Here is a 23,552-nt window from a genome sequence, read left to right on the forward strand (position 1 = left end):
TATAATAAATAGGACTTGATTTGCTTAGGGTCGAAGACAGGCGCATTACACCCTGTCTGAAACTTTTTTCTTCTTTTTTTCAACTTTGAAAAAAACTTTGTTTTTTTTTTCAAGCATCGTTACCCATTATTTGTGACTTCTAATTTAGTTTTTTTTTACGTTTTTTTATTAATTTAGTTTTTTTCCCATGAAAATACAATTATTTATCTGCAATAAAAAAAATCTAAAAAAAAAACGCCGATTGTATTCCATTTCGTTCTGCTTATATCTCGACATGGGCTTTACAATAAGCGATCGTTTATTTTGGTTTTCGTCTATTGTAGTGAACATAGACGGCTACTCTGCTGCCGCAGACGTTTTACCAAGTTACCAAGAAGTTACCAAGACGTTTTACCAAGCGCGTTGCCAAAGTAAAATCACAATTAAAAAAACACATCCAAACCTGTTTTACCCAGCCTTTGGGTAGTTATAAACTATATTAACTACAAGGCGTTGTAAAATTGTCAGTAAAATACCATTTTTACAGGGGTCCGTAAAATTATGGTAAAATAAGTAATATATCCAATTTTATTATCCAAAAAACTAATAGCGTGTTTATAATAGCGTGCCTTATCGTTCCCATAGATGGATTAACACATTTTCAGTAAAATTGTTGTTACAATTATTGTAAGAAAATATTCTGGCAACAGGGCGAGGGAACCGTCACACATCTTAAGCTTTTTAGATTTCGGTCAAATGGAAATCAATACCCGCGTGCTTGCCTGCTTGAACATTTTTCCACTAAAAAGTACAAACGTTGGTCAAAAACAAAAGTCTTTGCTTGGCAAATTGCCAAGGCAATTTCAGACAGTCAGTCCTAATGACATAGACTACAAAACCGTAACCCATATGCAATTTTTTTTTTTAGAGGGGAGGGGGCAAGTTTTAAAAATCGATTTTTATTCAATACTAAATTAAGAATACGAAGTTCTAGAAAATATCGGATTCCGTGTTTTTTGTTTCATGAAACCTGAAAACAAGAAGGGGATAAAACCACAAAACTGCGGTTTTGGTGTAACACTTTTATTACATTCAGGCAAATGATAAATTCATAAAAAAAAGCTTATGATTCAAAAAATCATAAACAAAGTCATGTTTTTAGGCCATTTTTAAATAAAAGTTGATTTAGCCAAATTTTTTACTGTAAAACAGCAAAATAAACTAAAAAACTAACAACAAAGACTGTGAAATATACACAAAGGTAAAAAGTATAGAGAGCTGAATACCATTTAATAACAGGGCAGAATTTTTTCTAAGTGATAATATTGCAAACAATCAAAACAAAGATATGGAATTGCTAGTAGGTAAAAGAAAGGGACCTCAACTATTTGGATTTTACAATTTAACAGGTAAAATATAAAGCTTTTTTCAATCAGTATTCAGTAAGAAATTCCATACTGAACTATAATTTAGCTTGCTTTTTCCTGGAATGGGTTGTGAGATAATTATTCAGATTACTCTTAAATGAACATAAGCTTTTACAAAAATAATATTTGAACAGTTACTGTCCAGCATGTACTCCTTGGTGCGAGTTCAAAGTATTTGATTGAAAGAGCCTCTTCTCATATATATCAAATTTGAATAGGTTCCTACCAATATGCACTCTTTGATGCCTGTTCATAGAATCAGCTTGAGAAAAATTCTTTTCACATATACCATTTAAAAGGTTTCCCACCGTTATGTACTCTTTTATGTTTGATCAAATCACTCGTTTTACAAAAGGTCTTGTCACAAATACCACGTCTTAGAGGTTAATCACCAGCATGAACTTTTTGATGCCTGCTCAAAGCACTTGATGCAGAAAAGCTCTTGTCACATGAATTACATTTAAACGGCTTCTCACCTGTATGTACTCTTTTATGCTTAATCGAATCACCCTTCTGAAAAAAGCTCTTGTCACATAAATCACATTTAAATGGTTTGTTACCAGTGTGCATTCTTTGGTGTTGAAACAAATTACCAGCTTGAGAAAAGCTCTTTTCACATACATCACATTTGAATGGTTTCTCACCAGTATGGACTCTTTGATGATTATTCAAAGTGCTTGATTCAGAAAAGCTCTTGTCACATACATGACATTTAAACGGCTTCTCACCAGTATGTACTCGTTTATGCTTAATCAAACTAACGGTGTTACAAAAGGTCTTGTCACATAAACCACATTCATAGAGTTTCTCACCTGTGTGCAATCTTTGGTGCTGACGCAAATTTCCAGAATGAGAAAAGCTCTTCTGACATACATCACATTTAAATGGTTTCTCACCAGTATGTACTCTTTGATGCTTATTTAAATAATCCGCCTGAGAAAAGCTCTTCTCACAAATATCACATTTAAATAGTTTTTCATCGGTATGAAGCATTTGATGTCTTTTTAAATTGCTCGAATTAGAGAAGCTCCTATTACACACAACACATTTTAACGATTTTTCACCCGTATGTACTCTTTCGTGCTGAATCAAACTGCTCAATTCGGAAAAGAATTTTTTACATACAACGCATTTAAATGATTTCCCACCAGTATGCACTTGCTGGTGTAGAATAAAATCCCTTGATTTAGAAAAACAATGTTTGCACACATCACATTTATATGGTTTTTCTCCTGCGTGTATTTCTTGATAACTTTCGTATTTACTGTACTTTTTACTCTGTAGACCATTATCAAAATATGTTTTCTGCCTTCTAAAGCTTTTTATTTCAGGTTCAGATTCACTGGAAGTTCCTATGAGTATGTCGACATCACTAGATGAAGGACCTTCAACTCCAACAGCTAAAAAATGAAAGGATGGAAAAAAAAACAATCTACAAACAATAAAAATTAAACACCAACCCAAAGAACAAAAATGAAAATTTAAAACTACTAAAAATACCTTTTCATTCAACTCGAGTAAAATAAACAACGCATTGCAACAATAATTTTTTCCAGAATTGTCTCTGCATTAACAAATTTTACTATTCACGTAATTCCTTTGTAAATAGTAGAGAAATGACACATAGAAAAAAAGAAGAAATCGAAAAACACAAGGCTAATAAAAAAGAAAAAATAGCTTTGATCTGAAATAAAATTTAGGCCAAATGAATAAAAGTTATTAGACCTAATTTTCACCTGAAGAGAAAAAAACAACTAAACATTAAACCTTTAACTATACTTACAACCATTTTCTGCCAAATGGGATTAACTCTCAAACTAAGGGAAAATCTCGATTCTTACAGAGAAAATACAAAAATGTAAATTATTCTTGAATTTACCCACAAAAAAGACAGCGTCAATAAAAACAAACTGGAACTAATTTTCAAACTTGTTTCATGCAACATATTTTTCAAAAAAAAAGTAAGGGGCTACATGAAACTAAAGATGAGCAAAAATAAAGTGAAGTACTTTTCCAAGCATAAAACCACCATAAATTATTTTCAATAAATAAATGAAACCAAACACCAAGAGAAATTACCGAAAACCAGGGAGTTCAAAGTGAATCAAGTCAGTCTTGATTCAGAATTCAAAGTGAAAACACCTTTGCTAAATTGGATATTCCATTAACAAAACAGTAAGCTTTTTAAGTGGATATGATCTGGGTGTCAAATTTCACAATCTTTGGCAAAGGATTATAGGTCCTGACCTATATAATTTACAGAGTGACGTCACCAATACATAACCGGTCGAACAGCCGTCTCTGGACTTTAATTAAGTGATAATTTAAAGAACTTTTAGTACGGATTCAGTACTGAATAAAAGTCTACTTTCAGAATTTATAGATATATGTTTTGTAGGAGTGACCTTTGGGAGAACTTAAGCAATTACGTTACGATAAAGTTGGGAGGAGATAATTCAGCAGAAGAAGGGTGAGAGAGTTGTTTGCAAGAGCCGTGGTACCCGCCGGGCTTGCCTCTTAAATTGCGGGGACAAGGTAGACAGCCTCGAGCGCTTCCCCTACTTCTCTTGCAAGTGAAGTTTTTTCTGCACTTCATACTTTTTGGGGTTTATTTTTTGCCAACTTAAAATGCCGAAGTTTAGCCAGTACGACTTGGTTTTAGTCCACTTCACGGGATATCCTCATCCTGGCCTTGATGGCCAGGATGGCCATCAAGAGAAATGAAAGTTACAACTGAGAGTGACGGAGATTCCAGACCTTCCAAATACCAGTTAATTACATTAAAGTGATTATTGGTATGTATAAGACTGACATTCCGATGGTTAAAACAGAAAATGAGGTTTTGTTACTGTTTTCGTATTAAATCAGGAGTGAAGTAGGGTTTTGATTTATCATCATTTATAGAGATTAATTCAAAAGGAACCTTTTCCACAAAACAAGTTTTTTAAAGGAAAGTAAAGAGCTTCATTAAGCTAAGAATGAGCAGAAATAACGTAAAATAGTCTTCCAAGCGTAAAACTATCACTATCAATAATTAAATAAAACTCAAAACGAACACAAATTACAATCAATAGCCGATTCAAATTCAAAACGAACACAAATTAACATGAGTAGGGCTAATAGCCCCATGCCTTCTCAAGACCAGAACAAAATTTACGCTTTACTGAAAAAAAATGACCGTGGATTATCAATTCAATCGACATATACTGATATTTATTCCTTAAAGTTTTGATAATTTTTTTATTTACGAAAGTGAGAAATGTGAAAACATTTAAAACGTTTTTTGTTTTCAGTAAAGCGGAAATTATATTCTGGCCTTGAGAAGGCATGGGAGTTATCAGCCCTAATCTTTTTAATTTTCGCTCGTTTTCAGTTTGACTCAGCTATTTATTGTAATTTCTGTTTGTTTTGAGTTTCGTTTATTTATTGAGAGTGCTTTGTGGCAGTTTTACGCTTGGAAGATTTTTTGACTTTGCTTCTGAACTTAACCTGAAAAATAAAACTTAATATAATTCCCAAAAGATTCTATCTATGCTCTTTGACAACCTGGATGCACTTACATCTTATTTATTTATTCGAATTATAAGAGCAAAAGTAGTAATAGTAGTATCCTCAAAAGTTTCAACTTAATATCTCCAGTCATTCTTGATATATTGCTGGGTCTCTTATTGGCAACAGTAAACACAATGCCTTTAGACTTTACAACATTTTGTTTTAAAGCGTAATAGACCATTTGCATAATCGTGGAGAGGTGACATGCCTGACATCTCTAAAGACATAGTTGCTGGACTGTTCTATTATGCTGACCAAAACGGTTGTCTCTAAATTTTACTGCATGCAATTGGGAAATAAATGAGTCTGAGAAAAAGTGCTGCTTGCCATCCAATCTCTTTTTACACTTAAAAAGAGAACCAGAACTTTTATTTTTGAATCTAATTAGCTCCTTTGAAAGTTTCAATGATATTTCTAGCTATTAGAGTGGTGCTGCCTATGATATTGCTTAATTTCTCGTTTGAAAACCTGCATACATACAGTCTTTTCGTTTAATTGAAACTCCTACACGACTCAAAGTTTCATCTTAATACTCTTAGCGTCAATAGTTACAATAATTGTAGTTGTAGTATTACAAACATACATATAGTGCCTTATGGCTAGTTCAAAGTCCCCCACAACTTACCCTTAAAGGTGTAAATTAACAATAAAAGTTGCTCTTCAGATATCGTTATGCTACCTTTTTGAAAGTCCACATGCTCATAGTCTGTTTTGATTTAGTTCAACATCCACCTACATATTACTTAAAAAGCTTCACCTTAATACTCTTAGCTTGCGCAGCAGTAATAGTTGTAGTAGCATTAGTAGCAGTATACGCATAGTATCTCTGTTTTTTTCAACATTCCCTTCAACACACACTAAAAGCTTCAGCTTAATTTATACAATCAACCGTTCCTGAAGCATTTCTGATGCGTCCGCTTGACAACCTTTGTGGGCATAGTGGGTTTCGAATTAGGTTCATACAATTTCTATATATCCCAAATTTTTCGCCGTAATAGTTTTAATATAGTTTTAATAGCAGTAGTGGTAGTTGCAAGATTAACTTCAGTAGCCTAACCTTTAGTGGCAGTAGTAGTAATAGAAGTAGTAATAATAGTAAAAGTAGCAGTAGTATGAGTAGAAATAGTACCATTATGATGCAAATATTTTCTTTTGGTTAGTTCAACATCCCTCACAACACACCTTCTTAGCTTCAGCTTTACACACCAAACTTTTCCTAATATATTGCTGTTCCAACTTTTTGACAACCTGCATACAGAGGGCGTGAACATATCCGGCTCATCTTCCCCCTCAAAATTTCACCTTCAAAACCTTAGGCATAGTTGCAATAGTAGTCACAGTAGTAGTATTGATATTACTAGTAATAGTATTGAAAAGTGGTAGTACTACTAGCAGGAGTAGTATTAAATTTTTGCCTTTTGGTCAGTAGAACATTCCCCTCATCAAGTCCTGGAAATTTCAACTTAATACAGTTAGCCTTCGCTATGACATTGCTAATATGTCCTTTTAATAACCTGAATGTTCATATACTCCTTGAAATATTCATATCAATGCTCTTAGCCCTACAAGTAGTTGCAACAGAAGTAGTAGTAAATATAGAAGTACTAGTAGTATTAGCTGTAGTGTGCACATATTGCCTTTCAGTGAGATGATTTTCCCCTTTAAGTATTCTCTGAAAGTTTCAACTTAATGCCCAAATAAATTTTTGAGATACGCTATTTTGACAATGTACATGCAAACAGCGTCTTTTGATCTAGTTTGAATTTCTCCTTAATATTATAAGTGGAGTAGTGTGGTAACAATACTGGTGGTAGTCGTAGTAGTATTGGAAGCATGATAATATTGCATTTTTGATCATCTCCCTTATTATTTTTCGAATTTTCCAAATTGTTATATACTCAGTTATTCCTGTGTTACACCCTTTTGACAATCCGCATACACATCATGTTTTTTTAGTCAATTCAACACTCCCCTCAACATTCTCTGAAAGTCTCACCTGAATATCCTTCGTCTTCTTAGAAAGTAAAGTTGAAACATACATACCACCATAAACTGAATTTCCCCTCACTACTGTAAATAGAGTGCTCCGGTAGTGTAGTGGTGGTAGTTGTACTATTTTGGTAGTATGCAAATATTGTCTTTTTAATCATATGCCTTATCATTTCCTGAATTTTCCAAATTAATATGCTCAGTTATTCTCGTGTTACACACTTTTCACAATCCTTATACACATAGTGTCTTTTGATTCAACACTCTCCTAAAAATTCTCTGAAAGGCTAACCTGAATACCCTTCGTCTACTTGGAAAGTAAAGTTAAATCATGCATAACTTTCTAAGTAGCATATGCTATATGTAAACAATGAACGAATTGCCTGGATTAAATCCCTTGTCCTGAAGACTGCAAGGGGAGGGGGTCGACTGTCACAGTAAAAGGTCAACCTTTGACATCCCCATAGACACAATTACTGGACCTTTCAACTAGGCTGAACAAAATTTTGATCAGATACTTTTTTGAGGAGGGATAGGTTTCGGGGGGACGGATTGCCCTCCATTCATTTTTGACTCTTAAAAAGTGCACTAAAACTTCCGACTTCCAACCAAACGAGCTCAATCCGCCCCAAAGCTTATACGACCAACCATTCCATAAAAACTTTATATGCCCCGGGGCATAGCTTGCTATCCTTGCCCATGCACTCTGGGGATTGTGTCCACCCTAAAGACATTGTTATCTGATTTTGGGCTATTGATAACAAAATGGCTGCCATCCGCAAACATAATTTCCAGACCTTTTAACTACGCTGAACAAAATAGCTATTTAAAAATTTGGATTAGACGTGTTTTGGGAATTGATGGGTGTGGGGGGCGGCTTATTCCCCTCCAAACACTTTTGACTAATAAAAAGGGCACTTGCCCCTTCAATTTCCAACCGAATAAGCCTTTCTCGAAGTTTCTACGACAACAGATGGCCTTCTCAAATCTTCTATACATGCAATTTTAGGATATACGTGGGGGGGGGAGGTTCCACCTCTGACCATTCTGAATCACAGAGGATAATAGAACTTCTGATTACGAATCCAATGAGCCCCCTCTGTATTTAAGAGACTAGATCCTTTCTATATAAACATTATATACCCATAGGGCATAACTTACAACCCTTGCCCTGAGGACTGTGGGGGGGGGGAGTCATCCTCAAAGACATAATTTCCGGAACTTTCAATTCAATTCAACAAAAGGGCTATCTCAAGATTTTGATTGGATGTGTATGTGGAAATGGCGGGAGTGGGAGGGGAGTTAGCTGCCCTACAATCAGTTTCAATTGTTAAAAAGGCCATTAGCCCTTTCAATTTTTTATTGAATGAGCTCTTTTCAAAATTTCTATGACAACAAATAGCCATCTAAAAAATTTCTATCAGAAATAAAAGGTGTGAGGGGGGTGGGAGGGGTATCCACCCTCTGATCATTCTGGATCTTAAAAAGGGCACTAGAACTTATTGTTACCAATCTAATGCCTAAGTTTATACAGAAAAAATTCTGCAACAAGCGTTCGACTTGTTAAAGATATTCTCTAATAAGTTAACAGTTCGCTACATTGGAATGAAACTATCCTACCTCCAAATGTGCTACGAATCAAACTATCCTATGTCCAAAAATGGAAAAAATCGATTTTCAGTCTATCTAGTGCTAAATTGTGTGCTGAATCCAAATTTGCAGTCAGAATTGGCCCTACGCCACTAGAAAGGCTTTTTCTTTCTTATCAGCGTTTGGCATATGGTATCTATGCCAAATGCTGGGTATATCCAACGTTTTGCAAAGAGTATCCAAAAATCTGGGATTTGTGGCAGACTGGGGTAGAGTACCTAAATGTATGGTTGCTGCCATCCCTGAGCTATACCCACCACTGGCACTGTGCCCACTAGAACTGACGGATTCGATTTTACAACATCTGATCTACTATTACAGTATTATCTGACCTTTCCACTAATACTGATAAAGTCTTACTGGTTACACACCATCTCTTAGGTCAAACTTAACATCATCCCTTCTGCCTGTTCACTAGCTCTACAGTGGGGAATATGAAATGGTCGATGTGACTACTAAAATGTGCCGGACAACCTGTATTACTGGTGGACAGTGGCGTTAATAGGTTCAAATGAGCCATGATTGCTCGGATGTTGTAAAAGAGAGTGAGATTGTTGCTTGTAGCTGTAAAAACTTCAGTCTAAATATTTTTTAGAGTAGGATTTATAGGTTTACAAGTCCATTAGTAGTTTACAAGTTTTCTAGACTTCCTGGATATAAGTCTTCTATACTTCCTGGATACTGCCCGTTTATTTTATAGAGTTTGGTAGCATTAAGTGAACTGAACTGAATAGGCTGAATATTTGCAGCATATAAATAGTAAACATAAAGCCATACAGTATTGTCAACATCTGTGATTCAGTGACATCAGATTTTCTCTAAACATCTAACGTGGCAACCTTTAAATCTGGCAACAATTTAAACAACATAAAAAGCTTATTTTATTTAACTCACTGTTGCTGCAGTTATCGGGGCTTCAACATAAGATTTGACTGCCCTAAAAAACAGTACTTATGTATGACATTGACGTAACAATTTCTTTTTTTCCAGGTTCGGCAGTGACAACAACTACTGGCAACAAATCTGACTGCAACTCTAACGCAAATTATTTGAGTCCCCCAGAAACCTCAGTAATTTACTCAGGGGAGTTGGGAAGAATGCTATGGGCCATGACCACAGAAGCTGGCAGCTCGTTTGAAACGAATGAAACCCGTGCAGATTCACATTTGACGGTAAAGACTAGTCTTGACCTGGAAATGATGCAGTGCATTCCTGACGCTCCTCATGTGTCAGACACTCCTATTCTGAATCTTGACGTGTTCTTTCAAATTAATGAGCAAGGCTCTAGTGCAGATCTTTCTGTGCATAACGATTCTGCCTTAGGTGCAAGCGAAACTACCATTCAGGATGAATCCGAGAACTTTTGTGAGCTAGGCATTACTTGTGCTGCATCTGCTTTTAAACTTAGTGGAATAAAAGAGAATGGGACTATCTCTGCTAATAAACTTAGTGGAGTAGAGGAAAATGACAGTGCGTCTCCTGGTGAACTTAGTGTAACAGAAGAAAGTCCTACTGCCCAGGGAAAGAAGAGGAAGAGAAGACCTTCCAGCTGGAAAAGATACATAGCAAAGAAGATGTTGAATGGTGGCATTAAACACATTAGTAGCAAAGGAAAGACTGTGCCAGAAAGGACTATGAAAGGGCCTTGTAAGTGCAGGATGAAGTGTTATGAAAGAATTCCAGAAGAGACTCGCATAAGCATTTTCAGGTCTTACTGGGAATTGGGTGATATTAATAGACAAAGACACTACATACTTCAGCAAGTTAGTCAAGCGAAAAAAAAAACGTTCTAGGATACATAAAAGCGATAATGATAATCGTGAAGAAGGAACAGAGGGACAGAACAATGACACTGAGAGAGCAGAGAGGAGGGTGTTTTCAGTAGCGTATTCCTTGTGCATTAATGAGGAACCTGAGAAAGTATGTCGACTGTTTTTCGTAAATACGCTAGGAATTTCTGAACAGATGGTGAAAACTGCGTTGAAGAAAAAAGTGCCTGGTACGGGAGCTTCGAAAAGGGATGAAAGAGGTCGAAAAGAGGAATCCCGCAGATTCACCGATATAAGAGAACTTAAATCATGCAGGGAGCATATAAAACTTTTGAAAAAAGCCCCAAGCCATTACTGCAGAGCTAGATCTAAATCTCAGTATTTGGAAGATGGGATCAAGAGTCATGCTCACCTTTATAGACTTTATCGAGAGTGGTGCCTGGAAAACAATAGACAAGCTGCAAGATCCGACAAATACAAAGAGATTTTTCAGCATGAGTTCAATCTCAGCTTTTTCCGTCCCAAAAAAGACCAATGTGACAAGTGTGTTGCGATGGAAAATGCTAGCCCTCAGATGAAAGAACAGTTGACTATACAGCACAGTGAGCACATCAGAAACAAGGAAGAAAGTAGAAAGTTTATGGCAGAGGAACAAGAGAGAGGAAAGATGGACCCTGAAAGGATTATCATAGCGTGCTTTGACTTACAAAAGGTCCTACAGTGTCCGCGTGGAGAAGTTTCTTCTTATTACTATAAGTCGAAACTTGACTGTTACAATCTCAGTATCTATAACTGCAATACTCGCGAAGGAAACTGCTACATGTGGCATGCAGGCACTGCTAAAAGAGGCTCGTCAGAAATCGGGAGTTGTGTTTACAGCTTTATTGTGAGTAAGGTAGAAAAAGGAGCAAAAGAATTCGTTTTCATAAGTGACAATTGCGGAGGACAAAACAAGAACAAGAACCTTGTTTCCCTTTATTTATACTGTGCCAGTAAATTTAAGATAGTAATTACTCACATGTATCTTGAAACCGGGCACACGCAAAATCAAAACGATTCGGTCCATGCTGTCATCGAGAGATTTGCTAAGAACCAAACAGTGTATGTGCCTTCTCAGTGGTTTCAGATTCCAAAAATTGCATGTTTGAAGAGTCCTTACAAAGTAAAGGAAATGGGAATGTCTGATTTCTATGATCTTGATAAGCTATGTAGAGAGACCAGTGATAATTTTAACGTCGATATTAACGGGGTTAAAGTGAACTTCACAGAAATTCGAATGTTGAAAGTTGATTACACATTGCCTGACATGATTATTGTTCGGACCAGCTGGGCAGCTAAAGACATCAAGATGATTGAAACAATCAGGAGGTCAAGAAGGGGGAAAGCTTCAGTGAAGAAGTCAGCTGGGTCGTGCAATTTACAAAGCTGTATTCTGGTCCAGTTCCAATTCGCGAAAGAGTGTACCGCGATATTCAAGATCTTTGTAAAAGAAATTTGATTCCTGAAGCTTATCACCAGTTTTTCAGAGACCTTCCGTTCGATTGTTTAAAAGAACGTTCTGCGGAGTCGGATGATTCTGATTAACTTCGTTTTATTTTTCTCTTTTGATACTTCGAATAGTAATATTTCATTTTGTCATACTTTGAATATTAATTAAAATAATATATGGTGAAATATTTGATATAATACGGACATAGGATGGACTGTGCCTTCCTTCAGCAGGGCTTCTCAGATTTGTAACTATCCTATGTCCAAAAATTGGACTTAGGATTGTCTCGTTCCGATGTAGATAATATAACTACCATCCTATATCCAGTTTTTTTGACGTTCTGACCTAAGTAGGTCAAAAATATCTTCACTAATACATAGCCAATACGAAAGAAACTCTATAGTCCGGTTGTTCCCTTAAAACCTCTTTTTGAAGTACTGGAAAAATAATCTTAAAAACTTCAAATAGCTCTCCTGAAAAGTAGCGGTTTTGGACGTAGGATAGTTTGAATCGACGCCCATTTGGAGGTAGGATAGTTTCATTTTAGTGTAGCGAGTTGTTTAGTTGGACGACGGAAACACTATTTTTGATAAAATTGTTAGCCAGTAGTTTTGTGTTTGACCGGCGGAAAAACCCCCTACATAAAACAGTATCTACATAAAATAGTCGCTATATTTGTCTATATAAAATAAACGGTGATCTTTTTATATATAAACTAGATCGTAGGAAAAAAACCTTTGAGATTTACCTTGATTGTCAAAACATATGGAGTCCAGGTCTGGGTTCTCAGGCTCAATTTTATGAGATCCGGAAGAGACAGGGAAAGAAAAAAAAGGAAAAACTTCATGTTTTGAAGACATGCAAACGTCTTGAACGTCACAGAAATCCTCACTGTTGCTTGGTAGAGCATCCTCAAGTTCTGTAAAAAAAAATATTAACAAAGATAACACAAAACATGTTTAAAATTAAAGCTTAAAATACAAACTTAACTACATTTCTCTTTGCAAAAGATTAGTCTCAGAACTTCACAATTAAGTTCTGTTAGTCTCAGAACTTTCTCATAAGTTCTCAGAACTTGATTAGTCTCAGAACTTTCTCAGAACATAATAATAGGATTTTAATGCTTTTGTCAAAGATATAAAACTGAGCCAAAATTAAAAACAAACATCATACCTCTCACAAGAAGCTAAAGCTTTATACGACTCGCTTGGAAGAAGCTGGTGAGATAGCTCATTATCTCCACACAGCCCTTGATCTCCGCAAGAGGAGAAAAATATTTACCAAAGCAAATTACCGTCTATTCCCAAAATTTTATTTGATAACTTACCATTCTTAATAACAGAAGCCATATTGTCTTCAGCCATATTGGCTATTTGAGGCAGGTCCATAATGAAATATAAGGACAGAGTTGCACACAAGTTTTAACTACGAAAGTAAAAGCAAAGCGTTCCTAGAAATAAACAGGCTTTAATGGCTTATTTCAATCACTGTAAAATTAATTTTATTTTAAGACACTCTTAAGCATATGTTCAACTCCTTTAATAAAAAAAAAATACAAAAAATAGAAATAAACATATGGTTTCTTTTTTAAAGAAGAAGGGAATTATTTTTTATAGCCTATTTTTTATAAATTTAATTATCTTTTAATTAAATTATATTTAAATCTTCTCACACTAAAACATTTATAAAAACCATACTGCATAGTTAGAATGTAAAATATATGGGCTTTCCCCTTCCTATCTTTTTTTTACCTTAGAACTGTAATGTTGTTTTTTAATTAAATCGTTTTATAGGTGTTAGTGCAAGACTAAAATATCCCTATTTCCTTTTTTTTAATATAACTAATTCGTTTTTTTTAATTTATACGTGTTTCACGATTTGAACATTTTTATCATTTTGAAAATTATTTTTACAAATTTTGACTTTCTGGAAAAAAAATTGCGATTGTTAAAGAAATTAAAAAAATACTTGAAATACGTGACAAATTAATACGGCGATGGGTGTACTAATGATTTTAAAGCTTAAAACACAAAGGTTTATCCAACTTGACAAATAATTCACAACTCACTTCTAATCAAACTTGACTGTCAAGCTGATAAAAATGACAATTCTGTAAATAATTTATACAGTACTGCGTGGTTAATCTTGAATGTAAGGAAACTTATTTAGCCTCTTGCGTAATATGTCCTCTCACATTCTTTACAATTGTCAGCATGGAACTAATCTTAATCATTAACAGAAGTAGTCGCAATTTCTGAAAAAAAATATGCATTTACGAGAATCCACATCTAGATGTTCCAACTGAAAAGGCTTCCTATCTAAAGAAAAGCCTCCTGAACGCCCCGGTCTTTACGCTGAAGTTTTACTCTTTGTCACAACTCTACTTTTTAAAACAATAAAAAAAACTTTAGAGTAAAGAGCAAGGCGATTAGGAGGGGACAACCTCTTTCATTTACGGAATAATTTCTGTTCGTTTTAAGTTTTAATGTTGCTCCTTACTTGCAGTTAAAAAAAAAATTTTTTATTTAATTTCTGAAAGTTTTTGAATTAAGGCATGTTTTGATTTTGGCTCACCGCACATGAATAAATAAAACAAAATTTGCATATTAATTTTTTTGCTAAATGGCTTTCTCATAGTTTTGATCAGACGATTTTGCTAAAAGAAGAGATGGGAGAGGAGGCCTAGTTGCCCCCCAATTTTTGGTTACTTAAAAATGCACCAAATTTTTTTTTTACAAATTTTTTTGTTAGTAATAAACATACATACCTTACGAATTAACTTACGCAACGAACTTCAATATTTGTGTATTTTTTATTACGTATACGATGGGGTTCACCCCCTCGTCAATACCTTGCTCTTTATACTAAAGCTTGAATTTTGTCCCAGATCTTTAAGAATGACCCCTGAATCACAAAGGCCGCAGAATAAATGGTTGAAATTACTAAAAATACTTTAATGTAAAGAGCAAGGTATTGTGGAGGAGACGAACCACCTTATATACGTAATATTTTATGTTCGTTTTAAGTTTCAATGCTGCTCATTACTCCCTGTTGATTTTTTTTTCACACTGTTTATTTTTTAAATAATGCTAGAAAATCATGTGCCCCCTTCACGGAAATTCTCTTCCCTCATGATAGATTTCTCCATGGAAAGATCCTCCCACGTAACCTCCTCCCCCAGCCCACTCCCACCCCAACGCGAAAAGCCCCCCTGAAAACGTCTGTACACTTCATAATAACCATTACTGTATGTAAACAATGGTCAAAGTTTGTAACTTGCAGCCCCTCCCCTGGGGACTGTGGGGGATTAAGTTGTCCCCAAAGATATAGTTATTAAGCTTTCGACTAAGTTGAACAGAATGGCTATCTCAAAATTTTGATCCGGTGACTTTGTGGGGAAATTGTGCATGGGAGGGAGCTTAGGTGCCCTCTAATTTTTAGGTCACTTAAAAAGGGCACTAGAACTTTTAATTTCCGTTAGAATGAGCCCTATTGCGACATTCTAGGACTACTGGGTCCATATGATCATCCCTGAAAAAAACAACAAATAAACACGCATTCCATGATCTGTCTTCTGGCAAAAAATACAAAATTCCACATTTCTGTAGATAGGAGCTTGAAACTTTTACAGTGGTGTTCACTGATACACTGAATCCGATGCTGTGGTTTTCGTTAAGATTCTACGACTTTTAGGGGGGGGGGGGTCCCCTTTTTTCTAATATACAGCAAGGTTTCTCATGCTCATAACTTTTGATGGTAAAGACTAACTTGATGAAACTTATATATTTGAAATCAGCAATAAAATGCTGTTCCTTTGTTGTAACTATTGGTATACAAATTCTGTATTTTAGTTTTAGTTACTATTGAGCCAGGTCACTCCTTACTACAGTTTGTTACCACAAACTGTTTGATCTGTAGTTCTTATCCACTCGAAAAATTTTTGTTTGGACTGTCCTTTGTCAGGAAAGCCTAGAATTCTACCAACAATATGGCACCTCTCTTTTTTTGTAACTAAAGAAAACGACATAGTTTTTGTCAAGCTGCAGTTGAACTTCCAACCCAACAGGCAGCAGAATTATGGAGCCAGATCTAAAAAGTGATTGTGACTTGCCATTTTCAACTGTTGCCTCATTATGAACTTTGTTTCCTTTTTTTTGCTTTTACAGGGTGATAGTCAAGATTGGAAAAATGTTGAAAGAACTTCCTTCTTACCATTCCAAAACTAGCTGCTTTCAGTGCAACTTGTGCCACAGTATCACTTGTCTTATCTCATGCTAGGCTGAAAGGAACTGATGAAGAAACCAGTTTGTTTTCATGTTTTACACAGCACAGACTTGAGTGAGTGGCAAATAATACACAAGTACCATAATTTCTTCCCCCTATAGGAAATAAAAAACAAAGCTCAAATAAAATTCTCAAGTTTGGAAAGCCTTATTTTCCATGGGGGGGGGGGTGAATACCTAGAACAATATTTCCTACTTAAGATTATTAGAAATTATGACACCAAGGAGTTTAACATGTTTCATTAACATTTTGTAAGGGATAGGGTCTAGAATAACAGGAGTAGATTTAAAGAAATTTAAGAAGTTTACTCTATATATTTGAATTTTTGGATTTTATTTTCATATGTAGATTCTTAGCTTCATGCAAAATATGGGTCAGGATTTTAAGGGGGTTAGTTTTGATGTTTCTATAAAATGGTTCTAGGCTTAACCCCCCCCCAGAAAATAAGGTTTTTCAAATTTGAGAATTTCATTTATTTCTTTTTTAGTTTCGTTGATGTGCTAAGGAAAGGGAAAAACGACTTCCATGTGAGAACCTCTCCAATTTTTGGCAGTATCAGGCACCCATAAATTAAACAGCTATAGTTTTGTCAGTGGACCCTGGAATTTTGAAGCCAATTATCATCTGTTTTAATGTTCAGTGAAATGTCAACAGTCACCTATATTTTGACAGGGCCTTTAGCTGTCTGTCAAAAATTTTGACAAGGTTACAACAAGATATTTGCAAAAGAAATAAATTCATTTATAGAAGCCATTATCAATGTTTGAAATTGGCTGAGGGAACATTTTTAGTGCATCTGATTTCCACTATATTAAACAAACAATTTTGACACTTGGAACCTAGTTTTGACAATGTAATATTTGTTGCCATTTTCATTTAATTTTATCAAGAAAAAGCTAATGTGGATAGAATTAAGATAAGATCAGATTTATCTTGATGCACTGGTGCTAATCCCAACTTTTTTCTTTTTTTTTGCCATAAATAAAAAAGTAACGACAGTTTGAATATTTTAAACCTAAAATATTGTCAGGAATTCCTTTCTTGTCAAAAACAGAACACTGACTGAATTGAATGTTTGTTTCTTAGCTGGGTGTACAAGATATAGTATCAACATTACCTATATTTGAAATACAAAAATGGCTTCAAGAGATTGCACTCCAAGTCACAGCTGGAATTTTACTTCAAAATTCCATTTTGAAAGGAAATTCCAACAGTGGTTCAAAAATTGCACTGTCAAATCATCAGTACATTTACCTGTCAATATAATACTGGTTGCCATTTTAATTTAATTTTATCAAGAAATACCAATGTAGCTACATTTTAGAGAAGATCAGATTTACATCTTGATGCATTGGTGCTCATCCAATTTTTTTGTAAAAAAAAAAAAAAAAAAAAAAAACTCAAGTAATGACAGTTTGATGATGGCATAGCTAAAATACTGTCAGGAGCTCATTTTATGCCAAAACAGAAAACTGATTGTTCTTTTTTTTATCCGGGTGTACTGGAAATAGTGTCCATGTTTTGCATTGTTAAAATATAATGATGGCTTCAAGAGAAGGTGTTCCAAGTTACAACTAAGCAAAGTTATCCTGTTTTGAAGGAAAATATTTCCAGTGGTTCCAAAATTGTACCATCAACTCATTGGTGACTTAACCATACACAAATGATAGTTTTCAATTAACTATAAATCATCTAACTCTCTATACAAATGACTGAAAGTTGTTTAGTGTAGTCAATCATGAGCCACTACAAGCTGATCTTCAAAATATTCAAAACTAGGCAACAACATGGTGAGCTTCAATACTGACAAATGCAGTGTTATTCATTTTGGCAAGTCCAATCCAGGTTTAAAGTATACTGCAATAAATCCAGCTGTAAATAACATTCAAGAGCTGCAAAGTCTGGATAAAGAAAAGGGATCTTGGAATTTTTGTTGACAACCAGTGTAGATTACTTTCAAACTTTCAGAAGACTGTGTCTCATTCAAACAATTTCCTTGCAAAAAATTAAATAAAGAAAAAATGGGTTTATTTTCTATAAAGCAGTTAACAAAAATAAAATATATAAACTACACTTTAACTAAAAAATAAAAATACTCTGAATATTTTGGCCCCACATCCAGGAGCCTTTCTCAACAGAAAAAAAATAAAAAAATTACAAACCAACAATTTTAGACTTTTTTAAGACATCATAAAAAAATACCATGACAAATGAAACACCACAAAAAAAAATATAAACAATAAAATAAATAAGAACAACTCACATTATAAAACAAAACTCCTGCACTGATGGTAATAACTTTATAAAACTAATTAAACTAAAGCAACTGTATATAATGAAACTTTCCTCTGCCACATTTGGTGTATAAATGGGATCTATTCTAAAGTTATTACCATCAGTGTAGGAGTTTTGTTTTATAATGTTCCCATTTATACACCAAATGTGGCAGAGGAAAGTTTCATTATATACAGTTGCTTAAGTTTTATTCTGAAGTTATTACCATCAGTGCAGGAGTTTTGTTTTATAATGTGAGTTGTTCTTATTTATTTTATTGTTTATATTTTTTTTTGTGGTGTTTTATTTGTTGTGGGATTTTTTTATGATGTCTTAAAAAAGTCTTAAATTGTTGGTTTGTAATTTTTTTTTCTGTTGAGAAAGGCTCCTGTACATGGGGCCAAAATATTTGGAGTATTTTTATTTTTTAATTAAAGTGTAGTTTATATATTTTATTTTGTTAACTGCTTTATAGAAATTAAACCCATTTGTTCTTTATTCAATTTTTTGTAAATGGAAAAGCAGTGTGGTCTAAGAAATTATTTACAGTTTCCTAGCAGTCTACAAAAAAAAAAAAAAAACAGTAGGCCTCTCTATGTTTTTGTAAGGTTGTACAAGGCCCTTTGGTATGTCCATAGCATCACCAGAGATACATGAGTGACATACAGCTTCTGGAAGGGTGCCAAGGAGAGCCACAGAGACAGTAACTAAGATGAGAGACAAGCCTTATGGTGAACATTTGAAGGAGCTAAAATTATTTACACTGGTTTACTGATGACAAAGAGCTGATATGCTTATGACATACAAGCTTACTTCACAAGAACTCCCCCTTCCCAATTCATTTGTCAATTTCCCAAAATATTAGCACTGGCAAAAGGGGACAATCAAAGAAGCTGTTAAAGCCAACTCAAACTTCAACTCAAACTCAACTTCAAACTCAACTAAAGCCAACAAACTTCAAACTCAACTAAAGCCAACTTCAAACTCAACACTGACAACAGTTTTTCTCCTACTATGTAGTAAACTGCTAGAACAGTCTCAAATACAAAAGTCTCAGCACCAATGATAGACATCACATGGAATGGTGTTCCCTGGAATTACTAGTGGGATGCATTTCATGTTTAATCATTGCATGATCAAGTACGGAGCAATTAACAGATCTAGTTGGACCTTAATTTGCTCAAAGGTGCAAATTAAAGTAATACCAACTCCAGCAATTACTGCTTTGATATTTAAAAACATTACATGGACAGCTTTTTCTTTTTTAAAGCATTGTTTTATCAGCTGCTCTAGTCTAGCTATTGTATCTGTAGTACTCCTTCCTGGGAAGGAAGCCAAGCTATTCCATTTAGATGTGATTTAATAATGTTTAAGGTTATTCATTTAATTACCATATTACTTAATTTTACAGCACAATAGGGACTATGTGCTGTAAAATTACAGCACATTATAGGGACCATCTTAACATTCAGGAAATAAGAAAGTTTACCTTTTTTATACCCTAATAGTTCTCATATTTTTTTTAGTAGGATTCTAGCTAAGGAGCTTTTATCTATCTTGAAAAGCATTTGAGCTAATTGAACAGAAACATCTGAAATGTATTCATAGAAATCCTAGCTATCCTAGTTATAAAGCCTGATTAATATCCTGGGAAGGTATTTTGAAATACCTGACTGATAAATGTTTAGTTTTGTTCCAAGCTGTCTAAAGTGTGTACTACTGCATAGAGCAAGATTCTGATGATCACATATTGTTTCTTTGTCATTATTAGAGAAATGTATTCCATTTCTGGTTGACCCTCCTCCTCAATGGGGCAAACAAAAAATGCATAAAGTAGGCTTGCTTACAGTAACATTACCTTTAGAGCAAAGCATATTAGTCCATGAGCCCTGTAAGCAGCAGGGCAAGGTCTGCATTCTATATTTATTCAACAAAGAGTAACAAAACTAGAAAAAAAAAGATTTGTTCAATAAATATTGAATAAAGACCTAACCCCAATGCCTGCAGGGCTCATGGACCAATACACTTTGCTATATGGGTAATGTTACCTGTAAGCAAGCCCATTTTATGCATTATTAGTTTGCCCCATGGAGGAGGAGGGTCAACCAGAAATGGATGTCCTTTACAATTAGCATTTCTAAGTGCTCTAATCTGGAAACTATGCTGCAAAGCAGCATAATTTCCAGTTTAGAGCCCTTGGAACCAAACTAAACATTTACCTACCTGACTTTGCTTTTTCTTCCTCAAGAGGGCATTGACCAATAAAAATATTGGGTAAAATTCTAGTTGAATGACTTCTTGCTATCTCAGACAGAGGTTAGGTTAGGAAAATGAAACTTTCAGGGATGGGTCTACAGGCTAAAGTATATCCTGGGAAGGTATTTTAAAGTACCTACATCCACTCCTTATCCCTCTAGGGAGCCCTGAAATTTGTCTACATGACCTATTCAAATTTTGACAAAACAACATTTACCTTAATTTCCAGTTACCAGCTGCTTTTTCCCTGCATATAGTTCTGAAAATGCAATTCCTGTTATTTGAGTAGAATTCTGAGCCATATTAATGTTTTTTTTTTTCAAAATTTAGGAAATGTATTTGCATATCTTTAAAACCTTGTAAATTGGGATTCAGCAAAGTTGTGAAGCTGAAAACAACTTAGTTATACTTCATTCAAGCAGAAGATCTATTTTGCAAGGTTTAACTTTTATAACACAGATATTTTTGAAGGTCATCAAATGTCAGGGCCCTCTAGAGGGAGGAGTGAAGGTAGGTACTTCAAAATACCTTTTCAGGACATACTTTAGCCTGTAGACCCATTCCTGAAAGTTTCATTTTCCTAACCTAACCCATTTCTGAGATAGCAAGAAGTCAATCAACCAGAATTTTACTAAATAATGTTTTATAAAAGTGAAATCTTACAAAATTTATTTTCTGCTTAAATGAATTCAAAGAAAAGTAAAGTATTTTCAAATTCCCACCTTAACTTAACTTTAATTTAGCCTATGAAGTTTCAGATTTGCAAATATAGTTTAACATTTGGGGGGCAGGGAACCATTGATATGGCTTGGAATTCTACTGAAATAGTTTGAAATAATTCTACTGATAAGGACTACTGTTGTTTTGTTGAAATTCCAATAATCTAGATATAGACCTGTCAATTAGGAAAATTTCTACTACCCAGAAATCAGACAAGGCTTAACACAATACCTTCCCAGAGTAGCCTATAATTTGGATCCTGGATTCATTTCTGAAAGTTTTGATCCGCTTGCCTAACTTAAATAAATTTCGATTAAGAAGAAGCTCATAGGCTAGAATTCCACTCTAGGACAAATTATTTGTCTCTAATAAATAAATAGTGCTAACTTTTAATTGAGTACACTGGAAAATGTTCCTTCGAATTGTTTACTCAGTTTCTTCTGTAAAGAGTTATTCAAACTTAAGCAAGCGTTAAGCACGCTCAGCGTGCTTGCCTTGTTAAGCTTACGAATGTCAGGCTCTGGCTAATTCGATTTATTCGATTTATTTAAAGCGGTTTAGCCTAACTGCATATGCAATTATAGCAAGGTTCGTTTTAGAAATAGTTGCTGATTTAATAAAAGCGAAAAAAAAAGTTATTGAAAAAAATCTACTGAATAAAGGGAACACTGTAGCGTTGCCTGTAATAAAGTCCATACGGCTTCAGTATTCTATTATTTATTAATTTTCCCAGAGACACTTAATATGGAAGGGTCTGTCGCAAAAAATTTGGAGGGGGCTCATTAGAAGTCGGAAGTTCTAGTAGCCTTTTTTAAAAGTCAAAAGTGATCGGAGGGCATTTAGCCCATCCCCTGCCTTTTTTTTTCCAAATACATCATAAAAATTTTTTGATAGCCATTTTGTCAAAAAAATTTCGAAGATCATTTAACAAAAGCTCTGGTGTGGGCAGAAATCTCCTGGGCTTAGGGGCAAGTGCTGTAAAATATGCCCTCGGGGCAAATATGGTTCATAAGAAATGGATACTCATAAGGACTTCAGAGAGGGCTCATTTGATTGGAAATTGAAAGTTTAGTTAACTTTTTAAGAGGCACAAGAGATGAGAGAGCAGCTAGGCCTCCCCTCCACATCTGTTTTTCCTCAAACCATCCAATAAGAACTTTTTCAAAATAGTTGATAGATTATATAAAGAAAACTCTGGGGTCAACACACTCCCCCACCAGGGTCTGGAGGTAGGTATAGTAACTTGTGCCCTATAGGCATATACAGTTCTTATAGAAGGGATGCTAATTAAAACTTCAGAGAAGTCTCATTTGATTGAAAATTGAAAGTTCCAGTTGGGTTTTTAAGAGTCAAAAGAGATTACAAGGAAAATTGCTCCCCATGCCCCCATTCCCAAAAAGGTATCTGATAAAAATTTTGAGATATCTATTCTGTTGAAGATAGTTCAAAGATTACATAACAAAAACTCCAGTGTCAACAAAATCCCCCAGGGCCCGGTGACAGGCGTTTTAAGTTATGTCCTGGGAGCTTATAGGTTCTCATGGAAGGGATATTCGTATAAAGTTCAAAGAGGGCTCACTTGATTGGATGTTAAAAGTTTTAGTTCACTTTTTAAGAGACACAAGAGATCTGTAGGTAACTAGCTCTCCCTCACGGCCTTTTTTCCCCAAATGCACCCAATAAAAATATTTTTGACGGTCACTTTGTTAAAAATAGTTCAAAGGTCAGATAAAACACTACAGTGTCGATACAAACCCCCAGGGCCCGGTGGGAGGCGTTGTAAGTTATGTCTTGGGGCAAATACAGTTCTTACGGAAGGAATGCTCCTACAAACTTCAGCCAGGGCTCGTTTGATCGGAAATTTGCAGTCTTAGTTCACTTTTTAAGAGTAAAAGACATCGGAGGATAACTAGCCCCCTCCTCCTACACCCTTTTTCTCAAAAACCATCCCATACAAATTTTGATATAACAATTTTTTAAAAATAGTTGAAAGGTTAGATAAAAAAAACTCTTGTGTTGACGCAGCCCCCCAGGGTCCGGAGGAAGGCACTGTAGATTATGCTCTGGGGTCATATACACTCTGTGTACAGCCACTTGTCAAAACCGTCACATGATAAGGCTGAAGACTTCATCAATTTGATCCTGGTTACCACTGCATTCATC

At 34.9% G+C, this 23,552-nt stretch overlaps 1 protein-coding gene across 4 annotated transcripts; it reads right to left on the minus strand.

Moving 5' to 3' along the window:
• Nucleotides 1-1,129: 1,129 nt before the first annotated feature.
• On the minus strand, nt 1,130-21,865 carry LOC136035189 (zinc finger protein 664-like). Of its 4 annotated transcripts, XM_065716768.1 has the most exons (5): nt 21,777-21,830; nt 16,068-16,234; nt 13,183-13,305; nt 12,604-12,774; nt 1,130-2,806 (listed from the first exon to the last, which is right to left on the minus strand). In XM_065716768.1, exons 3-5 carry the CDS (start codon nt 13,241-13,243, stop codon nt 1,791-1,793), a joined length of 1,248 nt encoding a protein of 415 aa, XP_065572840.1. In that variant the 5' UTR covers nt 13,244-13,305; nt 16,068-16,234; nt 21,777-21,830; the 3' UTR covers nt 1,130-1,790. The 4 variants fall into 4 exon arrangements, with proteins under 4 accessions (XP_065572840.1, XP_065572839.1, XP_065572841.1 ...); XM_065716767.1 differs by lacking the exon at nt 16,068-16,234 and having other exon boundaries at nt 21,777-21,865; XM_065716769.1 differs by lacking the exons at nt 16,068-16,234; nt 21,777-21,830 and adding an exon at nt 21,591-21,618.
• Between the last annotated feature and the right edge of the window lie 1,687 nt (nt 21,866-23,552).

This window comes from Artemia franciscana, chromosome 14, assembly GCF_032884065.1.
Source record: "Artemia franciscana chromosome 14, ASM3288406v1, whole genome shotgun sequence".
NCBI lineage: Eukaryota > Metazoa > Arthropoda > Branchiopoda > Anostraca > Artemiidae > Artemia > Artemia franciscana.